At 37.0% G+C, this 20,327-nt stretch overlaps 1 protein-coding gene across 1 annotated transcript; it reads left to right on the top strand.

The window, feature by feature from the left end:
• Nucleotides 1-725: 725 nt before the first annotated feature.
• STRAP (serine/threonine kinase receptor associated protein) lies at nucleotides 726-20,126 on the top strand. Its single transcript, XM_046678700.1, has 10 exons — nucleotides 726-1,140; nucleotides 1,853-1,988; nucleotides 9,068-9,149; nucleotides 9,747-9,819; nucleotides 12,270-12,366; nucleotides 13,316-13,453; nucleotides 15,464-15,600; nucleotides 17,488-17,637; nucleotides 18,219-18,284; nucleotides 19,002-20,126. Exons 1-10 carry the CDS (start codon nucleotides 1,029-1,031, stop codon nucleotides 19,061-19,063), a joined length of 1,053 nt encoding a protein of 350 aa, XP_046534656.1. The 5' UTR covers nucleotides 726-1,028; the 3' UTR covers nucleotides 19,064-20,126.
• Nucleotides 20,127-20,327: the final 201 nt, after the last annotated feature.

Raw genomic sequence — 20,327 nt, 5'->3', positions numbered from 1 at the left:
ACGCTAAAGTTTTACTGATGTATTTCAACAAAAATTTTGGGGACCATTGTTCGAGTCCTCCGAAGTCGTCAAAAGAAAAAGCAATCTGAGTTTAACCGTATTTAAAGTCACATGACACCCATGCGTAAAACACTAGCAACACAGGAGTATTACATTGCAGCAGGCGTGGCTGGGGAAATTGCTTGTCTTAAGGGCCTTACAGTAGACAATCTGTAGATTGAATCTTCAATCTGTAGATTGAAGAGCTGCGTATATAGATGTTAACAAAAATTGAAAAAAAATTTCTTGGACGATGTTTCTGGTCTGGGCTAGCTGCTGGGAACGAGTCTGGTTTTTCTGTCTACATATTGTAATAAAGAGCACCGTCCAACCGGTCGGACTGCTCGGCGCGTACTCCACAGAGGCCGCCAGATCCACCGTTTGCGCGAAGCAGAAACAGCTTTGACACCCTGCGACCTCCGTCCGGGAGCAGCAACGCCGGTTCCGCAGGGCGGAGGGCGACACCAGCAACCCCTCTTCCGAAGGCGGAGCGCCTCCCAACGCCGCGCGCTCCCGGCGCAGGGACAGCGTCACGCGCGCCCAACGTGCGGGGACCTCGCGCCTGCGCGCTGCTGTCGTACGCTCTCCTTCATTAAGTGTCTTCTACCCCGCAAGCCCGCCTCCAACGGGAGCTGTTCGTCACTTCCGGCGGACGCCCAGCGTCATTGGTTTCGTCACTTCCTGCCGCTACCGGTGTGGTCGGTGCGGATCGTGGCCCCCGGTTCTCCGGTTCTCCGGTTCTCCCCCTCCCCTACTTTCCTCCCTCCCTCCCTCCCCCTCCCTCGGCGGCTGTCGGTCGCCGGTCGCAGACTCCCAGACCCATCCCTGTCCCTTTCCTGATCTTGGTGCCACCTGATTGGCCTCCTTTTCCCTTTTCCCGGCCCAGTTTCAGGGCGGGGGCCTTGAGGAGCCAGGGGCTCTGCAGCGGAGGAGAGAAAAGACGAGACGACCCTCGGCTCCCCAGCCGGATCGCTCGGTTGGTCGCCGCCATGGCGATGAGGCAGACTCCGCTCACCTGCTCGGGCCACACGCGGCCTGTGGTCGATCTGGCCTTCAGTGGCATCACGCCTTATGGGTATTTCTTAATCAGCGCTTGCAAAGGTGAGCAGGGCCGCTGATCCAGATCCCTGCCGGCCAGGACGGGGCCAAGTGGGAGTGGGGCGGGACCCAAGGGGTTGTGGGGATCTCAGCCTTTGGGATTGGAGCCGCCCGTGGTCTGATGGCGAAGGCGGTAGTGATAGGGGTTCCGCCGCTGGAGCCGAGAGAGGCTCTTGTGAGTGTCTAACGAGGCTAAGTATTACCCCCAACCGAGGCCTCTCACTTTACTTTTATTGCTATTTCTGGAGAAGCTGGACTGTACGCCTGTCTAGACGCCCCGGCCAGCAGACTCTAAATATCTTTCAAGGATTCAGGGAATGGAGAAACTAGGCCAGGTTAAGTAATACCTTATTTTACAAAGATTTGTCACTCCTGTTATCTCCTTGGATACTCCTTTATGGTATTAGCCCCAATTTAAAATGGAAACAGAGATTTAGGTTAAGAAGTTTGTCCAAAAGAAGACTCAAATCTGTATTGTTTTGACGTTTATCGGTATTCTTCCCACCGAATTGCAAATGCTTCCCAGAGAGAATGTTTGGCTCAGTTCTTCAGTTAATTTATTTCTGGGCGTTCCTCCGTGACCCCAGTGAGTGAGAATGGTTAGACAACAGAAGCAGTTTTTGCTTTGTTATTCAACATGATCATTTTATGTTTGAATCTTAGGCTTTAAGTAATCTGAGTTTCTAAATCACATGTCTTTTAAAATATTTTTTAGACGGTAAACCCATGCTACGCCAGGGAGATACAGGAGACTGGATTGGAACATTTTTGGGTCATAAGGGTGCTGTATGGGGTGCGACATTGAATAAGGATGCCACCAAAGCAGCTACGGCAGCTGCCGATTTCACAGCGTAAGTGAAGTTCACAGCCAAGATCGCTAACTTTGGAGGTCTTTGTAGATTGTGTTCTGAAATAATCAAAACTTCAACCTCAGTTATTCATGAAATCCTGATTCATTGCCTACGATATAGAGTATATGATGTTGCTCTCACCAGAATTCTACATGGTTCTGTCTGCTTCTTTCTCTTAACAGGTCCTTAAAATTTTCAGACTTAAGTGACTTATTGTGTTCTGTCTGGATTGAGACCCAGGAGTCTGCATTATTAACAAGCACTCCAGATAGTGAATGTGGGTGGTCAAATACTGCCCCGCATGTGCTCCTTGAGTGGTATCACACACTCCTGTAACTTCCTAGTGCTGATGGCCCCAGATTTTTAGCCCAGTGTCAATCTGTTTTTGTTAACTGGCTTTAGATGTATTTAAAAGTCCACAACTCAGTTACTCTTCGTTTTCTGGTTTTTTAAGCTTGAAATAGGAATCAGTCTTGATTTTTCCCTTATGTCCAGGTTATCATCGTCTTTGTCACTCCTACCAGCAGAATGTTTCCTGAGTACAGTGTTTCTAATGCCTCTGCTACTGTCTTAGTTCAGGTGCCTGCCGCTAGTCCCTTTCCCATCTGTTCTCCTTCCATAGTGTTGCCAGTTGTCTTCCAAAAAATAAATTTCCTCACGTTACTTCTCTATCTAATGATCTTCCTGTCTTCCCTCTGCTATTTCAGTGGTTCTTGACCTTGGGTGTACATTAGAATAACCTGGGGAGCTTTGAAAATAATCAGATGCATGTGTCCGAGAAATTCTGATGTAATGCGTCTCGGGACGGAGTCCCTAACGTCACCTTTTTTTCTTCTTTAAAGTTCTTCGAGGTGATTCTCATGTGCAGCTATAGAACCACTGGCCTAAAGGTTAAATTTCAGTTGTTGGCTCTTTAAAATTTGGCCTCATCTTAGTTCATCAGCATCATCTGGCACCGTACACTGTATGCCCTACAGTCTGGCTATACTAAACTTCTTATCTGTCTTACCTATTCTGATTTTTGGCTTTTGCATTTGTTATTAGAGTGACTTGCAGTGAAGCACTTTCTGCTTCTGGGCGTGTATCATATTTTATATAATCTTGGTATCTCCACTTCCTAATTGTGTTTGTGACTTAGCAGACACTTAATTGTTTAAACTAATGAAGGCACTGTCAAGAGCTGTTATACATATAATAGACTTTGTTAGACTTAAGAGTCTGGAGAGTAAAAGTGGTCTTGTTAATTTTGTTTTTTTTAAACAGAATGTCACACTAAGCAGTTGTAAACGTCTTGCTCCTTTGGTTTTAAGCAAATTAAACATCCCAAGTTTATTATGAAAAATAAAAAGAGATTGATTGTGGAGGTAGATACATGATTCTATCCATTTGTTGAAACTGATAGACTTTTTATACTACAGAGTGAATTTTACTGTATATAAACTTAAAAAATAAACTAAAAAAATTTTAAAATAAGGAGAAGGAGATGTAGTGCTTACATGGGATTAAATTTGAGAGGGGAGAGATCAGAATGAAAAGTTATAAATGTCAGTCTGTGCTTTTTTCTGTGCCTTCGATGAATAGCTTGCTATTATGTCTTTGGCATAACCACGGTAAGGCATTGTGCTGTGCCTTGTGACTGTATGTAATACTGATAAACTAAGGATAATGCCTGAATGTCAACAGCTTCAGGTCAAATGTTGCTTTAGATGTCAAGATGTATGTTTATAATGTGACAGAGACTCCTTTGATTGTTAATTTTGAGACGTGAGAATAGGAAGTAAAAGTGATTGTTAGATAAGGAAGACTTAAGGAGTGCTGGAAGGTCAAGGTGTCCATTCCCTCTTTTGTGCTCACACCATTCCCAGTGTGAAAACTTCTGGAACTTTTATAGCCCGTATTGATTTATGTGTCATTGCTTCTTGAGGTTGGAGGCCATGTCTTATATTTTTTGTATCCCTGGCTTATTCAATAACTTACATTGTTGAATAAATAACTTGAGGAAATTTCCTAAAGTAGAAGGATAAAGGATGAATGAATTACAGATCTTGATTTTGTTTCTGGAACATTTGTGTCTGAGTGTCTGATTGCCATGAGTTTAGCTTTTTTTCCCCCTTCAACTCCTCCAAAGTTTGTTTTTTGCTCAGTCTAGTAGGAATGTTGTCATTGGGAATGAATGCCGTTGATTTTATGACAGAGGTGGAAAATTGGAATTAACTCAAGATTTTATCTATTTGGTAAGCAGCTTTTTAAAATGTCGTTATTGAAATTGGGTCCCAGTCTGGTGGTGGTGAGTTAATAGCTAATAAAGTGGTATTTTAAATTGAATATAATTAAGTTATAAATGTAACAAGATTTTAGATATTAGCATTAACAGAGACAAGCATTTGAATTGCACTTCTGGAAAGATCCATTTTTGTTACCTTCAATTCTGTGTTATCTGGCTCTAACAGTGTTAATTACTTGAGCCAAATGCTTTGTCACCTCCTGCATGATGGTCCTGCTGTGATCTTTGAGACCTGTGCAAAAGCTTAGGAAGGATGCCCTTGTCTAAAATCCGTGAAGACTCTCGGTTTGTACATTTGACCAAATTGTAATGCCAGTCCTCGGGAGAAGAAATAAAGGGCATTAGACAGAACTTACTGTTCAGGTGATAATTACTCTGAAATGGAAAGAAAAAAAGCATGAAAAAATATGGCAGTTTAAATACTTAACAGAGTCTTAAAAAGAGTAGTCAGGATTTTATCTTGCTGCCAGATGAACACTTGTCTTTGTTTAGCTCACTTACAGAGCATTAGTAACCAAAATCACACATTTGAGGACATGCCTGTGGATAAGTATTCAGTGTTGTTTTAGTGCTTTCTTAACATTTCAAGTCTCAGTGTGTGATTACAAGTGTTTTAAAAGAATGAACGCTGGAGCCAGATTCTGTACTTGAATCCCAGCTCCATCATTCAATAGCTCTGTGACCTTGGCAACTTTATTTAACCCCTCTTTTTGTCAATTTCATCATCTATAAAAATGAGAATAGTAATAGTGCTTACTTCACATGTTGGTTGTGAATGTTAAATGAGTTATATGTTTCTAATATTTACACATTGCCTAAAATCTAATAGCTCTGTGTTACATGTGTAAGGTAACAATGATAGCTGCCACCCCCACCAGACCAATCATATATGTCATTGTAAACTTCTATGGCCAAAGCCATGAAACTTTTTGGTTTCATGCAAGGAAGTTTGAGATTTAAATATCAAGAAGAAATACCTTCCCCCCCCTCGGTTGTGGTTTTTAGGTGCCATGATCTAGTGGGAAAGATGTAAGCATTCACGTCAGGCAGGCCTGAGTTCTTGTGCCAGCCATGCTATGTATTTCCAGTTTGATCATCAGATGCTTCTTAAACCTCAGTATTCATATCCATGGAATGAGAGTAAGGCCAACATGGTTATTGGGAGGATCAGAGAGATCTTTCTCCACTTACATCCCTGGAGTCTAGCATAGTGTGTGGTACATAGTAGGTGCTCAATAAATGGTAGCTGAGACTTAACCCCTCATCTGTTCTGTGCCTGTCTGTGAGGTGTGGGAGGATGTGCATTTGTTGTGTATATTCTCCTCTTTTAATGACTTGTATGGGGTTTGCCGTTATGGAACTTGATCCAGCTAAAGAATAGCTCCCCTAACTTAGCTGATTAATCATAGTTGGTATAAATCATTTTTAGGAAGTTCTTTTTTTTTCCTTATTATGTTTCTCAGGAAGTTCATTAATGTCATGTTTATCTAGAGGTGAATTTTATTTCTTTTTCTTGTGGAGAAAATATATTCAGCAGAGCTGGTCTGTGGGTCAGCTTAGAATGTTGTTTTGAGGGAATTCAGGCAGTTGGGTCAGGCAATGAGTACACTGCCCCTGAAACATCATCCTCTTTATATCTTTTTTTTTCCTGAGGAAGATTTTCCCTGAGCTAACATCTGTGCCAATCTTCCTCTCTTTTAGTATGTGGGCCACCAGCACAGCGTGGCCACTAATGGAGCATTGTAGGTCCTTGCCCAGGGACCGAACCTGGGCCATGAAAGTGGAGCATGCTGAACTTAACCACTAGGCCACCGCGGCTGACCTCTCTTTACATCTTTTAATTCATAAAGCTGATGTTAGCATTACTTCCCATGATCCTCTTCTCAGCACCTCCACTTTCCTCCCATGAAAGTCAGCTGGGGAGAGTGCCCAAAGTAGAGAAGATTCCTGTGCTCTGTTCCAGAGAGTGCTTAGGTAGATCCAGGGTTGGCCCAGGAATCTGTAGATAACCCAAGTGTATGATCACTTTTTCCTTCTTCTAAAAACTGGTAGAAAGATTACTTTTTCTCTGAATAAGCTTCTCAATAAATCAAAGGTAATATGTCTCCTTTTTGATGACTTGGTCAGCATGTTAAAGTAGTTAGGCAGTTTTTTCCCCCTGAAATAACTTAATAGTTTTGTTCCGGCTTTAAAGAAGTAAGTTAAGCAGCCTCTCTTTTGAGACTCATGTTAAGTCCATTCTCAGAATTTGAAATGTAGGGAAGAGATAGCATCGATTATTATGTGCAGGAAACTGGGGGTATAAGAGCTATTGGTAGTTTAGGGAGACAACAAGTCCGTCATGAATTGTGCAGAAAATAAATGCTGCCGGATTAACTGATGAAAGGATATCATTAGTGATGCTTCACTGTCTTGATCTGAGGCCTGCAGCCGGCTGGTTATACTGGTTTCTTGCCTAGAGATTGAAAAATACATTAGAAAACCTTTGGGTTATTTCAGATTCTTTTTAGGACTGTTACTGTGAATAATGGAAATATGCCAAATTTCGTACAAGTAATTGGGACACGCTCTGTCACAGTGTCGTCCTCAGTTTTAGTAGTGTTCTAAATGGGAGGAAGAAGACTATGGATACATTGGCCCGCTGGGTGATACTACTTCGGTCACGTCAATTCTTTCCTCCTCAGTCAATGGTCATGGTCTAAGTAGAATCTTAAGATTTTAAGGAGTTTTGGGAAGGTTAATGAATATACTTGAAATTAGTATTTCAAAGGACATTGCCCAGAGTTCCTTTGAGACTTGGCATGAGGTGACTAACTAGGATAGAAATTTCAGGTGTATTTGATATTTTCTTTACTTTTGACACGCCCGTCATCTCAGCAGTCTGGAAGCCTAATCTTTGTGGACTCTCATTACTGATTTCCCTGTGATTAAAAGTAAACATGTAAACAAAAGTAAAAGCAAAGCAAAATTAAACAGTAATCAGTGTAAGCTGAGTTCTGTGAAAGAACAGAAAGGAATGGTTAATGGAGGTGAGATGAATAGAAGGTTTAATGAAAAGATAGCATTTGAAATGAGCTCTAAGGGTGAGGAGAACTTTGATAGCTGAGAATGCAAAAGAATATGACAGACTTAAGAGAACAGTATGAACAAAGACTTGGGAACCTGGAAGAAAATACATGGCTTGCTTGAGGAATGGTTTTTAATCAGATGTGACTAGATTCAGAGAAATAATACCAAATGAGTTGAGAAAGTAGGTTTGGGTCTGAGAGCTAAATTGGAAATGGGAGAGAGATGGGAGCAGGTTTCTTGTGCGAAGAGATGAATACTTGAGTTTAGTATCAGTAGTATTCATAGTTGACATTATTTCCTCAGAACATACTTATTCAGCCAGTCATATGACTCAGATATATAGTATGCAAGATTTATATTGTATTATCAGCGCTTATTCCTGTTACATGGTCATTCATGTTTCTTTGCCATTGTACATACTGTTAATGCTTCTCTACAGTAGCGTTTCTCTTTCTTCCCCCTGGTCTGTTTCTACTTGCTCTTTTTAAGACAACTGGCTCCCCTGCTTAGATTTTCTGGACTTTCTGGCGTAATTAGTGGCATGTTTTTTCTGTGTTTCTATAATCATATGTGTTTGTCTTTTAATTATATTTATTAAATGTGTTATTTAATGCATGTTTTCTTTCCACAGCTAAAGCTCTACTACGGCGAGAGTTTTCTTTGGTCTCATTTTTTCCCTTTTGTGCCCTAGCACTAAGTCTGGAATGATGTATTATACTTGATCTATTACTGTATGTTTATTGATTAAAGGAAGAAAACATACCCCTTGCTTTTATTTTTTCTCTCTCTACTGTTAATTGTTCACTTTATTCCTAAAAATAAATGTCATTTACATTAAAATGGAAATCTTTATGGAGCTTGTTCACTCTTAATAGTTCTTTTTCCTGTATGCAAAGTTTTCTTGTTTATTTTTCAGTCACCTCTTCTGATATAAAATGAATTTTTTTATCTTCTTCTTCTTTAAGTCTTTTTATTTGGGGAATCTGTTAGAGTGTTTTTGTAAAGTATTATTTAACTGTTACCCCCCCCCCCGACATATATACACATATATTTGTGTATAACACACAACCACGCATATATTTTGGATTGGGATAGGTCAGAGAAACATACAGTTGAGAGATTAAAAAATCCTCAGTGTTTCATTATATAATCAAAGGCTGATAGTTTGGGGGAAGTTAATTGGACTAGGATTTGAGAATTTGAGTCAACTTTGAGGAAGAAATGAGGGAGAATTTTTTCTTCTCTACTGTCTTGATTTAAAATTTTAAATAACCTATATCAGTGCCTTTCATTCTCCTGGAACTTTTTTCAGGATATATCATGTTTTTCATTTTTTGTTTTGCGTGTATATGAGTAGAGAATAGAGAAAAAAGGGAAAGTTGAAACTAAACGTTGGTTAAAATGTTTCGCAGTCTTGCTAAAAGGATGTTACGGCTATAGGCTAAAGTGAAAATAAGGATGGGTTGGTTCATGAATCTCATTTACTTAAATTTGTAAATCTTTTGCACCATCAAAATTAGATTGGTTATATGACTTTTACAGAGAAATTTCTTTTCCTTTAGATTCATTTAAATATTTGATCAAATGAACTTGAACAGTGAGAGATATTAGAGATAATGGAGATTTCTAAAGCATTTATGTAACATTTCACATATCTGATCTATTTAGTAATTAATCATCAAAATTACCATTATATTTGTCTTTTAATTTTACTTTTTACTTTTAGCAAAGTGTGGGATGCTGTCTCGGGAGATGAATTGATGACTCTGGCGCATAAACACATTGTCAAGACCGTGGATTTTACGCAGGTATAAGAAAATGGAATTTATTTTAGGGAGTATTAAATCGCTGTTATGATAGGATATGATAATGGTCTTATGTTTCATTGATTTGTCTATTTGATTTGTATTTGGTTTTTGGGGGGATTGTTTGGTGTATATTCGCGTATATGTTTAATTTGATTGTAGATTAGGCTATGCAAATTTATTTTTTCTTAGTTAATCGTATGAGGCTTTTAAGATACCTTGGAACTCTTATATCAGTCCTCCAACAATAGCAACAAACATCTAAAAAGCTCAAATGTTTCCCAACTACTTTGAGAAGAGAGAGGGTAAATTTGAGGTCATTAAAGAAGTGCTGCCCAGGAGGGAGGGGAGCAGGCTCAGAGCGCACTCAGAATTCATGTGGGAGGTACTGTAACACGTTTGAACTGGGGAGCTTAAAGGGCTGTGGCAAATATGGGGATAAATGCTCTGCAGTATCTTCTCAGAAGTGATTGGTACGCATTGCATCTCTGTGACGTCTGTGAGCCTTATTTGGATTTTATTTGGTGTTGAAGAAGTTTCAAAAAGATATAACTATTAAAATGGTCAGTCTAGTGACATTTTACTTGTTTATGTTTTCAGGATAGTAATTACTTGCTAACTGGAGGACAGGATAAACTGTTACGCATATATGATTTGAACAAACCCGAAGCAGGTAAGCATAATGTATATGTGCTTGTGGTTTTATTTCCTTTTAATTTAGATAATTTTCCTGATTAAAAGAATTCATGTTCAGTACTCAAATTTGGAAAATAAAGATAGTCACAAAGAAATAAAATGTAATCCATCATCCAGTATTAATCACTGTTAGTATCTTTAGTTTTTGGTTCATATTCTTCTAGTCTTTTTTCCCAATGCAGCTATCTTTTTTTAGTATCAATTTATTTACTACATTATGCCTGCTTACAATTTAAAAATATATCCTGATAAATTTTCATCATGATATTAAGTTTAAAAACGTGCATAAACAGTATTACTACCTTTTGGTAAGAAAGAGTGGCTATCTGTAGAAGGTGAGAAGGGTGAGAATTCTCAGTGTGTACATATATTGTTTAGATTTTGAACAGTGTGACTGTATTAGCTATTCAGAAGAATTTTTAAAATCTGTAATTAGCAATTTTTTCGTGTCTTCAAATATTCTATCCACTGTTTTTAATGACCGTATGGTTCTCCATCCTATGGACAAGTTGAATTAACCAGTCTCCTATTGTGGCCTGTTTGGATTATTTACAAATGTTAAATATTATAAGCAGTGTTATACTTAATATCCTTATAGTTGCAGATATTTCCACAATTGTTTCTGTAGGATAACTACATCAAAATAGAATTGTTGGGACAAGAAGGAGGTACACTTGGAAGGCATTGATAGATTTACCAAAGTGCCTTCCAGCAAAGTATAAAAATACGTCTATAGTTAACCTGTTGTAGCGAACACTGATAACTAACTTTATCTTTGCCAGTTTAATAGAAGAAAAAGGAATGTGAATTTAAAAAAATTATCCATGAGATTAAAATAATGTTGAATTCCATTTTAATGTATTTCTTTTGTGAACTAATTGCCTTTCGTGCCTTTTGCCCATTTATCTCTTGTGATTTTCATCTTTTTCTTACTGGTTTTTAAGGGTCTTTATTGTATTCTGATTTGTCGTTTGCTTTTACATTTTCCTACTAAGGTTTATGGTATACAGATTTTAAAAATTTTGGTGGTGGGATCTATCACTTGCTTTATGACTTCTCTTGTTGCACAGGAGGTGTTAGAGACACCTTTTCTTCCCTAGTCCAGATATTCACCTCTATTTTGTAATATTTTAATGCTTTTCTAGCCACATAATACATATTTTAAAAGCTACCAAAATACGATAAGCAGAATTTTGTGTTATTTATTATATATTAGTTGGTATCTTAAATTTTGTATCATAAGCATTTATTGTTCATAAATCAGTAAACTTTAGAAGTTTGTAAGAAAGGCAAAGCTACATTGGAAATGAAGCAATTATTCTCGAGAACCTTTTCTAAAAACATTTCTAAGGTGAGGGAACAAACTGCATTGATAGATTATTCTCCCCTGGCACTTGGGAGTTTTTCTCTTCATTCTCTTTGATAACTTTATGCCAAAACCTAGTGAAGTTGTCTGACTTCATTTGGTCAGTGTACCTGTCTGACTCAGCAAGGCATTTCAGGGCTTAGGTGGACGTTTTCTGTCTTCTTTTTCCTTTCTCAAAGCTGCTTTTTCAAAGTGAGTCTTTTGCTGTACTGGCAATAGAAATAACAGCAAGTCACTGAGCTTTTGCTGTGTCAGACACCAGATTAGAAACTTCAGATGTGTATTCTCATACTCTAGCTATGAGATTTAGTGACGATTGTTAATTTTACAGATGAAGAAATGTAGTCTTCAAAAGGTTAAGCAAGTTGCTCAAAGTCAAAGTAGTGTTGAATGGCACTGCCTCTAGCATCTGCTTTTGTCCGGAGATAACAATGAGCGTGTTTGGTTTTTTAAAAATCTTTTGAAGGGAAAGTCTCCAACACAGACAGCTTCCTACTTTTCTGATGCCTTGCTTCTCGGTGTGGAAATAGCCTTGGGAATTACTGCATTGCTTCTTATTTCCCTTTTCTCCTTCCAGCCCCTACTTCCTTCTTTTTTTCTGTTAGTTCCTACCAACAGTCGCTTGGATGAGGGTCCCAGCCTTAGTGATAATACTAGAATTAGCTCAGGCTGTCTGTTCCGGCATCTGCATTCTTCTTAAATTATGCCACCTCAGTTATTCTTCTATTTCATTGCAATACAATAGTGCTTTTGAAAGCATTGTTTTGAAAACAGAAAAGTAGCCTGGAGGGAGTGGTCTGTTCACTCCCAGCTACATATACTGTCATAGTTATTTGGTTCCTTGTCCTGCAGATAAATTTTTGTTCCAGTATAGAAAAACTAAATGTATTCTGTGTAAACAGCAAGTTTGAATTGTGACTGGCTTTGAAAATTTGCTGTCTAATTTAAAGTGTATTTTTTATTTTCTTTCCTTTTTCTTCTTTTACAAATTTAATTGTTCCAGTTTTGCTCAGTTAAAAATCAAATGTTAATGAATGTATTTTAAATTGTTTCATCTTAAGAACCTAAGGAAATCAGTGGTCATACCTCTGGTATTAAAAAGGCTCTATGGTGCAGTGAGGATAAACAGATTCTTTCAGCTGATGATAAAACTGTCCGGTAAGTCATTTTTTCCTTAATAATTTAATTAATTAATTTTTTTTGAGGAAGATTAGCCCTGAGTTAACATCAGCCACCAATCCTCCTCTTTTTGCTGAGGAAGACTGGCCCTGAGGTAACATCCGTGCCCATCTTCCTCCACTTTACATGTGGGACGCCTACCACCCTGTAGCTTGCCAAGTGGTGCTGCGTCTGCACCCGGGATACGAACCTGTGAACCCCGGGCCACCGAAGTGGAACGTGCGCGCTTAACCACTGCGCCACCGGGCCGGCCCTCTTTAATAATTTAAAGTTTGAAAAATATTTGACCTTAGAGCTTATATTTTAAATATTTTTTATAACTATTATGTAGGAAGAATTGTCTCTGAACATTGAGCTGCACATGGGTCACATTTTTCAATCAAGTTTTCCTATCCATTTACTGTTATCAACATAGAGCAGAATTCATAAAACACTTAATTAAAACTACTGACACCTTTATAAGCAGATGCTCTTAACCTGGGTCAGTGGACAGGCTGGCAATAGGGGGTGCATGAAACCCCTGAAATTCTGTACATAATTTTGTGAGCTGACACCTGATGTATTTTTCTGTGGAAAGATAAATAGCTATCATCAAATTCACAAGAATAGATAGTGTGAGAACCATTATTTAGAGCAATATTGAAATTAGTTAGATTAGGATTTAACTGTCTTAATAGCATAGTTTTGCTAAATTGTTTGGCAAGTGCATTTAAGTACTAAGGTTACCTCACTAACAAGCTACCAAATAATGTGACGTTGTGCAACAACCCAAAACTCTGTATCATCTGTAATTTATGAGTTGGAGTGGAGGTTGTTTTACTACAGTTGTGATTATTCTTTTCATTGGTCAATCTGCGGATGTAATTAGGATTTCAGCTTTTTTCTTAAATGAGTAAATACCATATTTTCCTCTTTTTTTTTTTTGCAGCCTTTGGGATCACGCTACCATGACAGAAGTGAAATCTCTAAATTTTAATATGTCTGTTAGCAGCATGGAATATATTCCTGAAGGAGAGATCTTGGTAATAACTTATGGACGATCTATTGCTTTTCATAGTGCAGTAAGGTATGTCCAAGAAATGCCTTCACTTTTTCTTTTGGTAATAAAGGACAATTTAGGGTACTTAAAAATTGGAAGGCATGTGCAAAAGGTATTTAACTCTTTTAAAGGCAGATTTGGCCTATACTGTATTATAGGGAGGGAAATGTTTCCATACTCATTATTGTGTTTTTTAAGAATTTGGCATACTTTAATCAGAAGAATTATTGGAATTACTTTCCAGATATTTAGGACATTTATTGGTAAAATTTAAGAACTTTTAAATTACATTTTTCTTAAAAAGATTGCTGGACTGGTGCTGTAATTAGTGTTCTTTACTATATGAAACCACTGTGATTTTGATTCTCCTGTTAATTTTCACTTTAAGATTTTAGAGACAGTACTAGTGATTTTTTTTCCTATTCCCAAGTATGTGTAGACCTAATGATTTTTTTTAAAACAGACTTAATTTTTTGACTGTAAGTATAGTAAATGCTCTTGTTGAAAATTTAGAAAATATAATTTATGCATAGTCCTACAACTATGGATGGCAGAATGTGAATGGTAGCTGTTTCCTGCTAGTCCTTTTTTCTGTGTTATATTTGTGTGTGTTTTTTCCTTTAGTTGCTAGGGCCCTAATGAGTGTAATTTTGATTTTTTATTTTAAAATATTCTTAGCATTAAAAAGTCTTTGAAAACGTTTTTACTAGGTGTATTGCTTTATAGTTTGTACTAAATTATGAGTCAGTTTTCCTATTTTAACACTTCGGTGAGTTTTATGGTACATCTGTGAGTGTTCTCCTTACAGTAGAATCCTATAAGTAGAGTTGTTTAGGTCAAAGGGTAGAAGAAATGTGCTTAAAGTTCTCAGTATACATGTCACTGGATTGATTTCCATAAAGATTATACTGTATTATACTCTGACCAGCAGTCCTGTACTTTAACCCTTTGGCTAAAGGGCCACTCGCAGAGCTAAACTTCACTGAAGGGCAAAAGGAAAGAGAAGGTGGTAAAAATGGGGAAGTGCAGTTAAGAATGTAAAGGCCTCCATACACACAGCGAATTGATAATAATAGAATACTATTGCCCAGAGCCATTAAATTTACAGCTCTGCTAATTGGTCACTCCTGGATTTGGGGAACATGCAGCCTTTCTGTACACCGTTGCCTCAAATCCCATTTTGGTGGCAGAAGTTTGCTGGCCTATTGAATAATTCTAACATTTGAGCCAGAAACTTGCTATTCAGTGATTCTGCAACAGTCAAACCTAACTTTACTCTTCATGCTTTGGTAGTGTGTGATGATGGGAATATGATGACAACAGTTAGGAGCTGGAATGGTCTGATGTTTTGTGTTGAAGGCTTATCAGGATTTTTATGTTTGGATTGGGAAAAAACTCATGTCCAAACTCACTGATACTCAGGTGAAGCTGTTGTATTGCATGGAATTTTATTATATAGTTATAGTCTCAAATTTATTCTTTTACTGCCTTGTAGTGCAAACTGAGCCACTTTTAGCAGTTTTATATTTTATGGCATTGAAGGTTATCCTGTTGCTGAAGCTTATAAATTCTCAGCAACTGAGAATAATGTACAAATAATTTTTTATATCACCTATTGTAAAATCTTTTTCTGTTTACAAAGATAATATGTGCTTGTCGTGGAAAAATCAAACAGTACAGAATTAAATTTTTTTCAAAGCAAAATCCTAATATTTTAGCCATACTGTTTTAATTAGCCAGCAGACTTATTTCCAAGCAGGCATCCACTGCACAGAATGTGAACATCCCTCCATTGAAATGTCTTTGTATTCCTCGGATGAATTCCACTTGGGCATGGTATCCTTTAGAACTCTTTTTGCTATTATTATTTAGGTTTTTATTTTTTTTAGCATCACTATTTATGTTCGACTAAATGGATATTTAACTGTTTCTTGGGTTTCAGAATTTAGGAACAGTTTAAATGTAACTAGTTATTTCCTTATATTATTTACGCAGTATTCAAAATGTATAAATATTTATTAATAAATTTTTTTCCAGTTTGGACCCAATTAAATCCTTTGAAGCTCCTGCAACCATCAATTCTGCATCTCTTCATCCTGAGAAAGAATTTCTTGTAGCGGGTGGTGAAGATTTTAAACTTTATAAGTATGATTATAATAGTGGAGAAGAATTAGGTGAGTTGTCCTCTTTCTTTCCTCCCTTAAAATGATGTAGTTACCTTTATGAAATGTTAGGTTTCAGTAATTAGCACCTCAGTTAGAAAATTTTTCCAAGTGAAAAAATGAAGAATTTTTGTCCACTTTGGGTAGAAATATCTATAGAACTATAAACAAAGTATGCCGAACTCAGTTTTATCCTTTCTTTTTAAATTAAGTTCGTTATATTCTTACATTCTGTACAGTAGTGGAGTGTATTTATTGGCGAGGTGGCAAGGCAGTCTTCTGCCAAAGTCATGTTAAATAGATGCGAGGAGATTTGTTCTTTTTGAAGTGTAGTGTGGGTCTGTAGCCCCATCTACCTGGCTCCCCTTGTTTTTACCAACATAAGAATCAGTAAGGCTGTGTAGAGGAGAGTGCCCGTGGGGTGGGGAACGGTTGTGGCTTATTATAGGGTTACCTTAGGGATCTGAACTGGAGGGTGTTTTGTTTTTTTTTATTTTGCTTTCATTCTTTGTTAGAGTCCAATTTTTGCTTTCATTTTCATGATAATACTTCTTAATAAAGAAAAGGGAAAGGACTGTTGGATTAATTTGAAGTTAATGCACATCCTAACTTTATATTTATCTGGTGGAATAGGTAGTTCGTAGTTATGGTTCTCAGTCTCTAGTTTTAGCCTTCCCGAATAGTTTTTGCTTTTTGAGCTAGTGTATTTCATTTTTATAATTCTTTTGTCTATAAGCTGCCACTTTGTTTTAGCTGTCCTGATCTGCCACCCAATGAACTAAAGCTTGTTAGAATTAAACAAAGAGCAAAGGACAGTTTTTTCTGTTTTTTTGGGGGGAAAACTCATGGATTTGGGTTGGATAACTGGAATCTTGATGAATGGCTGTATAGAATCTATTTTAATTGCTTATGGTTCAAACTTATTGCTTGAATATAAGTGACTTTTAAAATAAGAGATTCGTTTCTATTGTTCTTATTTAATGTCTGTTTTCAAAGTTTTAGAATGTTTTGGCCACATGTTTTATTCTGTTTGAAAAATAAGTAAATTATTTGCCTGATATCTGAGGTCAAAGAGAGTACCGGACCTTGGACCCAGCCATTCTCCTCCCAAAACCTCATTTCCTTTCTACTCTCATGATGATACTTTTGTGATATTCTCTGGTTGAACAGAGATGAGGCAAGATGGTGCATGAGGGTCCTTGAGTTGAATAGACTTGGAGACAGAACATTCTTCTGGTAGAGAGCTTCGAAAATTGATAAGGTGATGAGGCATTAGAAAATGAGAAAAGTTCATAAATAAGGATCTGACCTAAACAGCAACACCGCTAATAATCTGTACATTTTCTCATTAAATTCCATAGATTAAAATATCTAAGCACTAGTGTTGAGCCTATATCTTAATGTTCTGTGATAGAATGACTAGCAGACTCTAGTCTGGTAGGAAATTAAGAGGCAGAGTGTATAAAAGAGCTCCATCTGCTGGCTTTCTATAGTCATTATAAGAATTAGTTCCCTGCTAAATAGGCAGTGAGTTTAGGATATGGAAATTGGGATTGAACTGATAGACTTCACATCTGCTTTCTGTACAATTTAGCAGGGGTTTCATTTCCTCCTTTCCTTCATCCTTATTTGGAAATGAAACCTCATTGTTTTTTTTTAAGAGATAATCTGAAACCATACTGTATGCTACACTTGGAAAGGGGTAATCTTCTGGAGAAATGGGAGACATGAGGTACCAGTTTGTGATGAGACTCACTTTATTTTTAATTAGGTGTAGTTCTTTGTGTTTGCCCTTAGGAATTTTTCATCTTCCCAATAATATAAACAGTATTTTCTTTAGCATATCAATACTTAATATTTAAGTATTAATTATCTAATAACCCTTTTCTTGTATTTCAGAATCCTACAAAGGACACTTTGGTCCTATTCACTGTGTGAGATTTAGTCCTGATGGAGAACTCTATGCCAGTGGTTCTGAAGACGGAACATTGAGACTATGGCAAACTGTGGTAGGAAAAACATACGGCCTTTGGAAATGTGTGCTTCCTGGTAAGAATTTTTATTCAAGGTTATCAAATTAAGCTTCATGATTTTATGTCATTTTTCATCATTAAATCTATTTCAGTGTTTCTGTCTCCTATATATTGTAAATTATATAATCTAGTTTAAGCAAAGAGAAGCCCATGATTATGAATTAGTCACTGAGTTCTTTTGTTTGTTTAAATTTTTTGTTGTACACTCTATTCTGTACAATCTGAATTTTTACATTAGGTCATTTGGTGAATGGAGTGGGCTTAATTCAAAATTTGCTAGAGTGCAATGTAAAGAATTTATAAATAAATGTATTTAATCTCTGAATAGTATCGCTCATGATCCTTACCAATAAGGTAGACATTTTTAATAAAAATACTTAGTTATTGACCCCAAAGTAGTTGTAGCATGAACCTAAAAGTTATTTTTAAGGAAAGATAGGCTATTTTAGAATCACAATTATTGAAGAAGGAGTTGTTCCTATTGCGTTTGTAGCTCATTGCTTGGAATAGTCTTGGTGTACTCTTCTTGTTCTCAAATACTAGAAATAACTGGTACCATTGTAATTTATGTAATCATCGTTGCTCCTCTTTTCACAGAAGAAGACAGTGGTGAGCTGGCAAAGCCGAAGATCAGTTTTCCAGAGACAGCGGAAGAGGAGCTAGGTAAATACTAATGCGATTACTTTTGTAGAGTCCCGGGGGATTTAAAATGGAAGCGTTATGTGAGTTTTACTCGTTGACAAAGGAAATTTATTATGTATGAACAGAGTTAAATAATGGAAAGTTTAAATATGCATATATTTATAAAACATATGTAAATACTGCATAGTAGAAGGCGTGGAGATGTAGTAGGGACATGACTGATGTGGGGTTACTTTTACAGAACTTAGAGTCTAACTTAGGAGGCAGATACTAAAATAAATTGTTACAATGTTAATTGCTGTTTAACATTTATTAAGCACTTACCACATACCAAGTGTTCTTTCCCAAATCTGGAATTACCAATTGTAATATGCCCTGATGATACAATATTGTTTGAAGTTCTAATAAATAAAGAAGGGATCAGATCTTTCAAAGAGAAGACCTTAATTCAGTGTTTATTAGATAGTCAGAGTCATTGAATCTTTAGCCGAGAAGAGGGATCCCTTGGAGGTTGAGTTACGGTGTTACGGAGTTCAGTGGGTAAAACACATGAACTCTTTCTTCACTGTGTTTTCAGTGGTAGTCTAATCATTAATGCACGTGTACTTGTTCTCTTCTGCTTCCCCTCCCCAGCACACTTTTAAAAAACTTTTTTATTCTTTCATTACACAGAAATGTAGATTTGTTTCTTCCCTTTATTAAGTTGACTAATGTGATCTTTTTGATTCTTAATTGTAGAAGAAATTGCTTCAGAGAATTCAGATTCCATCTATAGTTCAACTCCTGAAGTTAAGGCCTGAGCATCAGGCATGTGGCACAGATAGTATACAATGTACGGACTGAAACAAGCAAGCAGAGAAAAGCATCGGCCTTCCAGAGTTACTCTGTGCTTAAGGCAAACATGAGCAGTAAATAATGAGGAATATGAACTAGCTCCAGTGCTGGAACTAACTAACTTGGTGTTACCTGTTAAGTGAAAACGCAAGAGGATCGGATGAAGGCAGGTGGAGATATGCTCTTGAAGTACGATGGCCTCTTGTCTTTTTAATGAATATGTGCAAGCCAACATCCAATTTCTCTTTATTACAATTAGATTTCTTGTAGCTGTTTATGTTATTATGGAGAAGAAAAATATATTGGCCTATTTTTCTGACTTTTCCCTTAAAGCAAAAAGCCTTTTTTTTTTGCTTTAGTTGTAAAGAAGGGGAAATACATGATAAAGTAACTGGTTTGATTTCTCTTTCATTGTACACTGCTTCTGAACATCTAATTGTTTTTAGTTGTCTAAATAAAATGCCTCTAAAACAAAGCAATGTTTGTTTCTTGGGAAAAATTGATAGATTTGAGTTTTATAAATGGAAATTGCCAGAAAGTTTTGCTATATCATAGCTGTATCAAAAGACAACCTCATTAAAGAATCTGTAGTAAACATATTGTTTCCTAATTTTGAAATTTAATTCCTTGTACTGAATTTTTGAAATTTTCATGTCCTTTGCTGGGGTTGCATTTACCTCCCTTCCTCCTAGATTGGATAGAAATGCTTGACCTGCCTTTTAAAAAAAGTTTCAGAATAGTGACTTACTTAAATGACACACGCTAGTTATAAGGCAAAAATAAAGCAATTCAGAATTAGCAGAAAGACAGCAGAAATAGCACTCAAAATTCCACCACCCCCAAAAGTCTTTTAAAATTGAGTGAAAATTAATGTACGTTAGTATACCTCTGTGTGTGTATGTACAGATAGAAACGATTTTATAAAAACGGGATCATTGTAGACCTGCAATGTTTATTTTACTTTATCCTTTAAGTTCAGCTGGTGTTCAGAAAGCCTTTTTAACAACCTAATAAACTGGATCAACTGAGTTTAGACTTGTAATGTATTTATTTTTTAAAATATGGAGGGGATATTAAACTAGTAATTTGGAAATACTTTAGAACAATGAATAACAAATTGCTTTGCCAGATTGCTTTCTCTCTCCTTGTCCATCTTGTGAATGACCCTTTATAACTTTCCTTAAAAGAAATAACCAACCAGAGAATAAGATAAGTGTTGGAGGATTTGTG

The sequence above is a fragment of the Equus quagga genome, chromosome 1 (assembly GCF_021613505.1).
Source record: "Equus quagga isolate Etosha38 chromosome 1, UCLA_HA_Equagga_1.0, whole genome shotgun sequence".
NCBI classification, from domain to species: Eukaryota; Metazoa; Chordata; class Mammalia; order Perissodactyla; family Equidae; genus Equus; species Equus quagga.
Note: the sequence above shows the minus strand (reverse complement) of the source record. Positions and strands in the feature narration are given on the sequence as shown.

Bases quoted from the DNA above. Each gene is read 5' to 3' on its own strand.
- STRAP (XM_046678700.1), top strand. From the start codon at position 1,029: ATGGCGATGAGGCAGACTCCGCTCACCTGCTCGGGCCACACGCGGCCT. The intron at 9,150-9,746 runs GTATAAGAAAAT...TTATGTTTTCAG, and splicing joins AGACCGTGGATTTTACGCAG to GATAGTAATTACTTGCTAAC. The intron at 13,454-15,463 runs GTATGTCCAAGA...ATTTTTTTCCAG, and splicing joins GCTTTTCATAGTGCAGTAAG to TTTGGACCCAATTAAATCCT.